Genomic DNA, 12532 nt, shown 5'->3' on the forward strand with positions numbered 1-12532 from the left:
AAAGATAAAGCCCATACAAATGAGAGCTCTGTTCAAGGTCTCAAGTCAGCTTTTGTGTTCTAGCTAGATGCTATATAGACCACTTCGAGGGGCCATATTATACATAGGGCCTCTTTGAGGCGCAGCACACCATTAACTTTGTGCGCTGGGTGCAAACAGGGACTGTGCACCCTATTATAGACAATGTGCTCCAGTCAGGTAATTCATGCGCGCATTCTTCTGCCCTGTGGGCAACGTATTAGTGAAAGCCAAGCTGGTTGTTTGAAATAGTCAGTCCATTTTTCACATTGCAAGCAGTACCAAGTCTGCTTTACAGGGGGTGGGATGGGGGGGGGGGGGGGGGTGGGGGCAGATATCTCACTGCAGGTGGGTGCACACAGCAACTGCATTTGCCTACAGTCGGATGACTGGGGGTCCATATGACGCCCTCTCTCTCTCTTTCAGGGAGTTCCCATGGAGGTGCACTGACTCTGCACAACTGCTTTGTGGTGGATAGTTAGCGTGCCTCCTAACGGTTCCTTTGCCTCTGCGCTCACGTCTATAATATGGCATTGGTGAAGAGCCAGAACCCTTCTCTCATTAACATGGGGCTTCGCTTACGTGCTAATGACAGAATGCTCCCTTTGCATCTGTATTGGAGAAAGGGGTGCACAAAAGTCTGCAGCCCCTTCTATAAAACTAAAGTGACCCTGGGGGGTCAGAAAGCGAGTGCACACGCCCACTGCATGCCCTGGGCACTCTATGTGATAGGGCCCCAGGTGGGTGTGTGTTCCCCTGTACCTTTCATGTGTATACATTGTCTAAACATTCTTCCTGTGTGCTGATTGCCCTCAAACACCCATGTGCTATGCGAAGAGTCTTCATGGGTTTATTTCATGATAAGCTAAACTCTTTCTCGCTCTGTCTCTCCCTCTGTCTTTTTCTGTATTTCCAACTCCATCCGTTCCTCTCTTTCCCCGTTCTCTATCTGATCACCCACTAAAATAATCTTCAAAACGGTATAGCTTTTAGATTGTTCTGGAAGAATAAGAGCAATGGTGGGATTTATAGGTTTTAAAGTAGGGAGTTGCATTAGGAAATATGTCACTTGAGGCTTGCATCTTTTAGAGAGAGTCCTATATAATAGAGTCTTTGCTTCTGCTGAATCCACCAAATATGGACAACATAGTGGACAGGTAACAGGGACAGTGAGAGAGTCTTGTAAATATACAGGTTAGTTTGAATTTGTTTGAGGACAATGAAGATCCCGGAGGATCCCGGTAAAGGGGTCAAATTTGTTCAGATGTCTGGCGAATTTTAACACCTACTGCGGAACTGCTTATTAGGTAGATTTGGTAAGACTTGCATGGTGGCTTCTCCAAAGTCCATGTGACGTGCATGTCCAGAAGTAATTTAGAGAAAAGATTCCTCTTCTTGTTCCTTATGTAAAGTTGGTAGCAGACCGATTTTGAGTTGTGTGGTACATGCTCATCCATGGTGAGGTAAAAGAGAAAGATAAGCCCTCTGGAATCTGAATATGCCGATGTGGTTAGAAAGAACATCTTTAAGCGCCCAGGGCCATGAAGATTTAAAAGCGTGCAAGTCCAGAGTAGATATTCTGTCTTCCTGGTGTATGCAATATGTATCTAGTGCTATGTATGCTGGGGTGGTGCAGACCTAATTAGCAAGATTGTATTTTTTAAAATGTTAAAGAGAGGCAGAGGGTACCTAAAGGGAGAAGGGATAATGTTCTATGAAGGGGCGAGTCTTCCAATTCTACCTGAATAGGAGGAAATTGGAGGTACTTACAGGGTAAAGGAATAATGACATGTAAAGAAGTGTGTCTTCAGTTTCTTCCTGAACTGCAAAAGGGTGGTAGTTGTTCTTATGTGAAAAAGGAATACTGTCTCAGATCCTGGGTGTGAAGATTGAAAGGGCTTGTCTTTGGCTCTTTGCTTTTTTGTGATAGCTTGTTAACAGTATGGCAATGTCTTTGCTCCTGATCTGGTTTTAAGGACCCGATTTGCTAGTTTTCCAGTCAGGTGATTTCAATAGGCATATGTCACTATTTAAGCTACAGTTTTTTTTCAATAACACTTTTGCAAAAACAGCTTATACTGGGCAGAATACAAAACTACAAAAAAGGAGATGCAAGTAAGCCCTTAAAACCAGTTCCCCTTCCATAATGCTAACAAACAGCTAAGGGCACCAAGTCCTGATTCCACCCTACCATTCGAGTTGTGCAGGCATACTATACTGCAATACATAGCAAAGGATAACAGGAGACCATTGCCACCTGATCGGACTGTAGTGCTCTGGAGTCTCTTAAACTGCGATCACAGCCTATGATATACAAAGTACAAGTTTCCTCATTTCAACTCTGCCTCTTCTCTTTTTCTACTTATTATTTGAAATTCCTAAGGGGCTAAGTAATTTGTGACCAGGGTGCTACCCAAATATGAAGCACACATACTAACACAGAATAATGACTCCTACAGGAGGGAGAAGGAACGTTTAACTTAGTCCTTCGGGCCTCTGGTTCTAGGATGATCGATTTAAGGTTGCAAGCCACTAGGCCACAATCAAAAGCGTGTGCCCCTCCTTTACTGTCTCACAGTATAAGGCAAATTCGTTAAAACCTTCGGAGGCAGAAACGAAAATGTTTTAGGGCTACATTTCGACTGTGTTGTTAAACTGTGGCATGTATAGTAACTTGTGCTACCACACATACTGGAATTACAAGTTTTGTGACAAACACTGCACCATGCAGTTATCTACTGGCACACTTTGCCAGGTCCTAATATCTGGGGGGAAATGCCTGGTAAATACCAGGACATACAGATTCTGCTGCGATAAGCATCAAAATCTGCATGTTATGCCCCATTTTCAGGGTAAAACTCCTAAAAGGTGCTATAGTTATTACTCCCGACATCAGGGTACTCGTAATGAAAGTCTTAGAAGAACCAGACTACTACTTCCTCAGCCCTTGAGAGGTCTCCTGTTGTGATATCTGTGTATAGTGTGTGCTTCTCGTACATGACTATTATGTGCATCTAGAAGGCTAAGGGAGGATGATCAGAGTGAGGACTCTGGCCTCTCCATTAGACATGGTGCTTCAAGGATGTAAATTACCTCGTAATCTAATTTGTGTCAGTAGTGCTCCACTGGCCCCACATGTTCTGCATTTTCACAAAAATCTACCCAGCAGAAAATATTCAGCAGGTGCAACCCTCCAGGTCCAAAGGTTTAGATGCCACGGGGTTCGCCTTACCCTTCTGAATCTGTATCTTGCTGCCTGTCTTGTTTCTACAAGCTCAAATTTGTGATTTTTGACTAAAAGCGTATCCACCAGCACCCTTATCAATCTGATGGCTGAGGCTGAAAAAACATGCTTGGAAATAGCTTAAATTTCCTTTGCTAGAGAGAATATCGGGAAAAAGTGAAAAACGCTCCAACTATTCACACACTGGAGATTAAATCCTTACTGTCAGAAGAGACTGATGCACGATGAAGTACTGGATATGCCACCTTCATGTATAGTGGTATTGATCACCATACTCCAAATTTTGTGGAGTGTAGAATCATTCATACATTAATGCAATCAACAAAGTCACCACTCAAGCTCCAGGGTTTCAGCTGCCCACCAGCATAAGTTGACTTGAAATACTTGCAAGCACAGCAGGTCTATTCAACACATGGACCCTTGCATGCAGGCTCTTGGAAAGGCCATCTGGGGTGATCCACTCTTTGTGCAAGAGAACTAAAGAAGAGATCCATAGCTCCATTTCCGTGCTCCTGGAAGGGGAATGTCTCCTGCTTAGTGTACAGTTGAGTCCCTCTAGCCTTAGTGCCAGATTGTGTGTATCTGGTAACCTGGTTTTTGATTTGGGGCTAACATTACACTAATCTAGCTTGTATGCAGAGGCCTAGGCCTGTTCATGGATGCTAGTATGGTTCTCTGCTTGTCCTCGGACCAGTAGGGTGCAGCAAATGGTCTGACGTTATTTGGGTTTAGTACATGAAGTGGTGGTGGCCGTGTACCATGTTTTGCGAATCCTAGTTGGGACAAGACCAAGCTATCTGTGTCACTGTGGTGGCCTACTGGCCCAAGCATGTAAAGTTCTGCTTCTATGTGCATAGAAAGATCCTAGCACTAGCATCCCAAATGTATATGATGCATGTTTGTGTATATGGCCTGTGTGATGCATGTATGGTGTGTATGAGTGTGCCAGAATGATGGAGGCCAATAGGATCCATCAGGATAACCCCGACATGGCATATCACACAATATGGACGTAAGGTTGTTTTGCCAGAGTATGGAAGTGTATTTCTGACATTCCTGAACAGGAGGGAAGAAACCTACACAGAGAAGTGGTGAAAGAGGTGATTAGGCTCCTTTAGAAATGTAATCACCTTTTGCTGAAAATGGAGCTGCTGATTAGTTTTCCTGTAGCACTCCCATCCAAGTAGATGGTGGGAGTGAAAGGTAGAACTGTAGTCTCTGTTGCTCAAGATGAAGAGGACCACTCAGGTTAGGGCACCTGTTGCCTTTCCCTGATCAATGTTTCAGTGTGACTGTTAATAGAAAGGTGCATAAAGATTACACGTTTTTGTACCTTTGTTGTGGGTCTTCCAGGCCTCAGACAACCCTGCAGAGAGAAACATCACTCCACACAAAGGCTGTGTCTGAAAAGCAGCCTAAAGAGGACACTTGAAAGAAGAACTACCCCAAACTGGTTCTAAAGGTGCAGACAGTGGAGTTCCAGCTCTTGTCTGCTTTGATTGTACACACTTGAGACATAATGGCCCATTTGTTGTCCAGTTCCAAGTTTTCAATGACCAAGGTAGGCAGTGATTTGCTGAGTACTCAGAGGACTGCTGTGCAGCTGGTGCTGGTGTTTGCCTGACAACCAGATTTCCAGAGGTGAGTGGACATCACCTGAATGACCCCTTGCTGAAGAGGTATACACCTCTATTGAAGCAGCTTAACGCCAGCCTGCCTGCTGAAAGAAGGATGGACCCAGCCATCCTACAAACGGAGTGACTGTCCAGGAGGAGGAAGACAGAGCAAGACCCCAGTGTGGTGGTTCTTCATAAGCTGAAGACTACAGAGACTGATCTGTGTGCCTCAGTATCAACTTGTCCCAGACTCTTCTGTGATGAGAAATGGTGATGCTATGGCATGACCTGAGCCACTGTGCCTGAAGAGCAAAGCTGTGGCATGTTCTGAGATGCTGTGTCTGAAGTGTGAAGCTGCAGTGTGAAATGAGCTACTGTGCCCAAATTGCGAATCTACTGCGTGCCCTGAGCTGCTATGACCAGTTTGAAAAGCTTTGGTGTAACCTGAGCCACGGTCCCTACTCAGTTGATGAGGCCTGTGCATAGCTGCTTGTCATTTATAACAATTATCATCTAACTTTGTGTGCTGTAGAACGCCTGGAACGTACTCAACATGATTGCAGGAACAGAAACAGGTACCTCTAAGAACTAGAGTCTATCCAGGTAAATTACATACTGTTATAATTAGTAAAATAAACACACGTGTAATATAAATAAAATGTTTCTGCTCACGCTTATTTGCTTCATTTGGCAGAGTTTCATCATGCGGATGAGGAAAAACTAGGTCAGACCCGAGGATATGGGAAATTCCTCCCAGATTCACATTTGTTACCCGCATTGGTGGAGGTTTTGTCAGAACCGAAGTTGAACTGGGAAGTCCGACGTCCAGAGAGCCAGTTGTAACAGGGAGCATCTGCCAACAAAAAGAACCACAGTTAAAACTCCCACATTGAATAGAGAATAACAACATATAAGAAGGAACGACTTACCTTATCTATCGTTATGTTAATACTGATATCCAGCTGCCCTTTTAAATGTTCAACAGAGGTGGCCTCAATATAAAACAGCATAGAAAAACATCAGTTAAATGGACTATAGAAACACAATAATTATAGATGGGAATGTATTTGAGATGCATATTTATTAAGAAAGGGGTGATTAACGAAACACTGTTTGAAGTCCATTAGAAAATGATCACTTTAGTTTTGGCAAACGATCTGCAGCTGTAAGACACGGAAGCAGCATTTGGAACGGGGGCCGCATGCACAGGCCCTGCCCCGCTGCTTCCTGTTTCAGGCTACGACCTTGGGTGGTGGTGACACAGCTTGGTGCTGCAGCTAGGCCATGCAGTCTGCTTCTGAGGCTGCCACGGGGTTTCATCAGCTGCAGCCGCACCTTGGGTCTTTGTAGGGGAGGACTTTGATGTTTAGTGAAATAATGATGTTGGTGAGTGGAGTCTTGTCTGGTCCTCCTGAAGGTTCTGTTCTAGTGATGCTGAGTGAATGTGGACCAGCTTTGGGGCCAGTCGATGAAACATTTGTTTTGGCAGGCGGGGGCAGTAGCCCTACATTGATGCAGCGCTCTTGGTGGTAAGATTGTTGCCTCCATTTCCTTCACCATTTTTGTCATTTCTCACCCCCTGATTGCCACAAGGTGAGTGACATTAAGAGCCTGTGTCTACTGCTATGTTATGCATGAGTGGGGGAGGATAGTTATCACCACTTCTGATGGCTCGATTTTTGATCCATCTAAAAGGACCAGGTGGCCATGCTCTTGCTCTGCCTCACCCATTTGTGGACTGCCTTAATACAACTTAAGTGCATGGGTTTTACAGCTCTTCTGGCAGTCATCTACTCCTCCCAGGTATCTTCTCGTCATCTTGAGGTACTGGGTTGTGAAAAGGGGTTGCACTTATATTTCCCATTGTTTGATGTGGTTGTTCCCTCCTTCATTAGAAAGGAGCTTGTGGGAGCTGAGCTTCGGTATTTTATTCATATTACTCACTTTCGTCTGCAGCTTGTTTAGTATGAAACATGATTTGGACTTTCTGCATTTTCTTCTTGGTCCTCTAATTGTTTTTTTTGTACTGTCCTTTTGCTGTGCTTTACTGTGTTGTGTATGAATTTACTTTACCAATCCTTTGCAACGCACTTTGAGTGAAAATGCGTCAGTAAATCAAATCAGTAAAATAAATTATGAATGCATCTTTCTAATGTGCCGAAAAATGAACATATTTAGCAGTTGCAGATGACAACATTGTCTTCGCTTGTATGGCTCGTGGCTTTGTAAGCTAAATTGGAAAATGGCTGCTGCACTTTTTTCCCTGTGGTGTAGTGGAATTTTACAATTGTATGTTTAAAAGCTGTTTCCGTGCCTCACTGCATGGAATCCCGCCATTCACTGAATGAAAAAAGCCTCCATCCTCCTTTTAAATCAATAATGCTCTTACGTTTGCCAGTTTTTTGCTTTCATGCTGTTCTCCTAAATGAAGTATTTCATCGCCCTAGTTACAATGAAAGGATAAGTCAAGAGCTCCGCCAGGCACTGTGCTGCTGCCAATCACTCTTACGTGCTCTGGAATCCAAGGCGTACACGGATCAACCAGCTCCCACTTTGATAAAAGTGGTTCCAAACGGAGAGAGGATTGTACATGGAGAAGAAAAGAGATTCTATGATTGACGAACCAGACTGACCGCCGGCTCCATACCAGCAGAAAAACTGAAACGGTGAATCACGTTGTAGATGCGCTACCCTAAGAAGGTCTGTAGCATCAATCATCAATTTATTTCACATAATCTCTCATTAAGAAAAACAGTGAGCCTCTACAATGTGTATAACGTCACATTTGGCTTGTCTCTAGATGAGGTTGGCTTAATCACTAAATACACCACTGAATCATCGGATACGCAAGTGTGTTTTCCACGACACAGTAAGAGCATCATCCAATATATTGTAAAAGACATGATGTTGTCCAAGACTCTACTGACCCAAAATTCAGAGTATTGTCTCTTAAGAAGTCAATACATTCCAGGATGCAACTGAAACCTTGTAATTATCTCAGTGTTCAATTGGTTCATGGAAAAGGGAAAACTCTGAAAATACTGCCACATTGCCTGTTTTAGGTCCTGAGCTCGCCCCCGACGTCTGCAGCACCAACCTGCTGTCTCCTGCCTCTGACCCCCGCCCACGCTGCTGCTAGCGTGTTCGAGGCTTCACTTGACCCGTGTGCCGTTTTTTTCCGCCGTCCTGTAAGTGTTTTTCCATTTTCAGCGCCTTGCCTCTTGCGCTTCTGCCCCCGCCGTGCCCCTTCTGATTGTGCCACTTTTCGCCGCCCTGTAGTGCGTTTTACTGTTTTTTCAAGCGCCTTGCCTCTTGCGCTTCTGCCCCCGCCGTGCCCCTCCTGATTGTGCCACTTCTCGCCGCCCTGTAGTGCGTTTTACTGTTTTTCAAGCGCCTCGCCTCCTGCGCTTCTGCCCCCGTTGTGCCCCTCTGATTGCTGTCTCCCCGATTGTTAGACTGTGCCATTAGTGTATTTCTCCGATTGTTTTCAAATTGTGACTGTTGTTAAAATTGTGCCCGACTTTTTTGCCTTGTTTTTCGTGTTTTCGCCCCTTGTGCGCTCCCCCTTGCTCTCCACTCCCTGCCGCTGCCTCCCTGCGGCCCCGCCCCCCTCACGCCCCCATTCGCCGCTCCCTCCCGCATCCCGCCTCCCAGCTGCTCCTCCCTCCCCCTCCCTTCTTAATGGCTGGCGCTGTGCGTCGCGAGTGAGCGACCTCGGACCTGTTTTAGGTCCTGAGCTCGCCCCCCACGTCCGCAGCATCAACCTGCTGTCTCCTGCCTCTGACCCCCGCCCACGCTGCTGCTAGCGTGTTCGAGGCTTCACTTGACCCGTGTGCCGTTTTTTTCCGCCGTCCTGTAAGTGTTTTTCCATTTTCAGCACCTTGCCTCTTGCGCTTCTGCCCCCGCCGTGCCCCTTCTGATTGTGCCACTTTTCGCCGCCCTGTAGTGCGTTTTACTGTTTTTTCAAGCGCCTTGCCTCTTGCGCTTCTGCCCCCGCCGTGCCCCTTCTGATTGTGCCACTTTTCGCCGCCCTGTAGTGCGTTTTACTGTTTTTCAAGCGCCTCGCCTCCTGCGCTTATGCCCCCGTTGTGCCCCTCTGATTGCTCTCTCCCCGATTGTTAGACTGTGCCATTAGTGTATTTCTCCGATTGTTTTCGACTGTTGTTAAAATTGTGCCTGACTTTTTTGCCTTGTTTTTCGTGTTTTCGCCCCTTGTGTGCTCCCCCTTGCTCTCCGCTCCCTGCCGCTGCCTCCCTGCGGCCCCGCCCCCCTCGCGCCCCCATTCGCTGCTCCCTCCCGCCTCCCGCCTCCCAGCTGCTCCTCCCTCCCCCCTCCCTTCTTAATGGCTGGCGCTGTGCGTCCGCGCGCAGCGGGCGCGCCAGAGGCAAGCCCGTCTGCGCCCGTCCGCGCCTGGACCGCGCCCAGCGCCACCCCCCCTGGTCCTCACGCCCCGCACTTCCTGCTTCCGTTACTCGGCCCGCGAACTCCTCGCCCTCAACCCTGGCCCCTCCACAGAGTGCTTCCTGGCCACCCCGAAGCACACCAAAGGACCTTTTTCCTGCCGCTCCTGCAACTTCTCCTGCAACAGAACAACAAAGCCAGCAACAACCAACACAAACCACCTGCACTGCATCCTCCTCAACACACGCTCAGCACGAAAACACGCCATCGAGCTCTGGGACTTGCTCGACACCACCGCCCCAGACGTGGCCTTCCTGACCGAAACCTGGTGGAACGACTCTTCGGCCCCTGACATCGCCATCGCCATACCTGACGGATACAAGATCACCAGAAGAGATCGCACCAACGGAATCGGCGGAGGGATAGCCATCGCCCACAAATCTACCCTCAAGATCCACACCCACACGGACGACACCCTCAAGACAGCCGAACACCTCCACTTCCAGATTCACACGGACCCCAACACTACCCTCAGAGGAACCCTCATATACCGCCCTCCAGGACCAAGAGCCCCCTTCAGCGACACCGTCTCCGACCTCGCAAGCACCCACGCCCTCGCCTCTCCAGACTACATCCTCCTGGGAGATCTTAACTTCCACCTGGAAAACAACAACGACGCCAACACCACATCACTGACCTCCAACCTCCTCAACCTCGGACTCCGTCAACTGGTCAACACCCCCACCCACATCACCGGACACACGCTTGACCCACTCTTCACCTCAAGCAACCACATCTCCTTCAGCCACACCTCCGAACTCCACTGGACCGACCATCACTGCGTCCACTTCACCTTCAAGAAAAACACCGAACACCACCGCATCCCTCTTCCGCCTCACCGCTGCTGGGGAAAAGTCACCGAAGACCAACTGACCAGCACACTCGCCAAATACCCACCACCCGAACCCACCGACCCGAGCACCGCCGCCATCAACCTCCATCAATGGATCCTCAACTGCGCCAACACGTTAGCCCCACTCAAGAAACCCACCGCCAACCAAGAAAAGAAAAAAACAGCCTGGTTCACAGACGAACTGACCACCTCCAAACGCACCTGCCAGAAACTCAAGAAGAAATGGATCCTCGAGCGCACACCCGACAACCTTGCCACCCTCAAGGACGCCAACCGTGAACACCACCAACGGATCCGACTCGCCAAGCGCGCCCACTTCACAGAACGCCTCAACAACAACGCCCATGACTACAAAGAACTCTTCTGCATCGTGAAGGAACTCTCCAACCCTAACGCCAACGACGTCCCTCCCTCCCAGAAACTCTGCGACGATCTCTCCACCTTCTTCCACCAGAAAATCGCAGCCATCCACGACAGCTTCAACACCGCACCTCCGCCAGACCCCACCCCCGACGACTCCTCCCACGCCTGCCGCCTCACCACCTGGACCCAAGTAGACGACGCCGAAACCCTAACAACCATGAATTCCATCCACTCAGGATCTCCCACGGACCCGTGCCCACATCACGTCTTCAACAAAGCCGACGCCACCATCGCCCCCAAACTCCGCAAGATCATCAACCTCTCCTTCAACACCGCCACCTTTCCGGACAGCTGGAAGCACGCAGAAATCCAACCCTCCTCAAGAAACCCAAGGCTGACCCCAACGATCTCAAAAACTTCCGACCGATCTCTCTCCTCCCTTTTCCAGCTAAGGTCATCGAGAAGATCGTCAACGCGCAGCTCGCCCACTTCCTAGAAGACAACTCCATCCTAGACCCCTCACAATCTGGATTCAGACGAAACCACAGCACTGAGACCGCACTCCTCGCCGCCACAGATGACATCAGACAACAAATGGACAACGGCGAAACCTCAGCCCTCATCCTCCTTGACCTATCAGCCGCTTTCGACACAGTCTGCCACCGCATCCTGCTAACCCGTCTCCACGAAGCCGGCATCCAAGACAAAGCCCTCAACTGGATCTCATCCTTCCTCTCCGACAGAACCCAAAGAGTCTGACTCTCACCCTTCCGCTCCAAAGCCACCAACCTCATCTGCGGCGTCCCCCAAGGCTCCTCTCTTAGCCCAACGTTGTTCAACGTCTACATGGCCCCCCTCGCACAACTGGCCCATCATCACAACCTCAGCATCATCTCCTACGCCGACGACACCCAGCTCGTCCTCTCCCTGACCAAAGATCCGCTCACCGCCAAAACCAACCTCCACGAGGGACTAAAATCCATCGCCGAGTGGATGAGCAACAGCCGCCTGAAGCTCAACTCCGACAAAACAGAAGTCCTCATCCTCGGACGCACCCCCTCGGCCTGGAACGACTCCTGGTGGCCCACCGCCCTCAGACCCTCCCACCCCAGCCAGCCACGCACAAAACCTCGGCTTCGTCCTCGACTCTGCCCTCACCATGTCCAAACAGATCAACGCCGTCTCCTCTTCTTGTTTCAACACCCTCCGCATGCCCCGCAGGATCTTCAAGTGGATTCCAACAGGAACCAGGAAGACGGTAACTCAAGCCCTCGTCAGTAGCAGACTGACTACGGCAACGCACTCTACACAGGCATCCCAACGAAAGACATCAAACGACTCCAACGCATACAGAACGCATCCGCCCGCCTGATCCTCGACATACCCCGCCGATGTCACATCTCCCCCCACCTGAAGGACCTCCACTGGCTCCCTGTGGATAAAAGGATCACCTTCAAACTCCTCACCCACGCACACAAGGCACTACACAACACCGGACCCACCTACCTAAACACCAGACTCAACTTCTACGTCCCCACACGTCAACTCCGCTCCGCCAACCTTGCCCTCGCCATCGTCCCCCGAATCCAGCGCAAGACCTCTGGCGGCAGATCCTGTCGCGCCGCGCGGTGCGGCGCGAGCCGAGAGCTCGACTTCTGCCGGGTGTTCGGCTCGGGCCGCGCACCGCGTTATTAAGACGCGGCGCGCCCCCAGCCTCTCCTGCGTGTTTCGAGGCCCCAGATTTGCTTGGGGCCTCGTTCTTCCTTCTGCCTTTCACTGTCCCAGGGGTCTCTGAACCCTCTTACCTGTTTTTCTTCGTTTCTTTGTCCTTCTTCTTTTTTGCAGTCTGTTGTGTGCCTTTCTTTATGTTTTTTCCTCCTTCCCAGATTCCTGTGCTTTCCCAGCATTCCTTGTTCCCTATTCTCTATGGTTCCTCTACTATTCTGTTCTATGTATTGTTTCCCTATCTAAGATGGT

At 49.1% G+C, this 12532-nt stretch overlaps 1 protein-coding gene across 1 annotated transcript in view; it reads right to left on the reverse strand.

The window, feature by feature from the left end:
- The window catches only part of LRRC9 (leucine rich repeat containing 9), a 640455-nt gene that overhangs the window by 21610 nt on the left and 606313 nt on the right, over positions 1-12532 (reverse strand). The window contains exon 31 of the mRNA XM_069207426.1: positions 5551-5731. Within this exon, the coding sequence (XP_069063527.1) occupies positions 5551-5731 (181 nt within the window). The remainder of the gene's footprint in view (positions 1-5550; positions 5732-12532) is intronic.

This window comes from Pleurodeles waltl, chromosome 9 (genome assembly GCF_031143425.1).
Source record: "Pleurodeles waltl isolate 20211129_DDA chromosome 9, aPleWal1.hap1.20221129, whole genome shotgun sequence".
Taxonomy (NCBI): Eukaryota; Metazoa; Chordata; class Amphibia; order Caudata; family Salamandridae; genus Pleurodeles; species Pleurodeles waltl.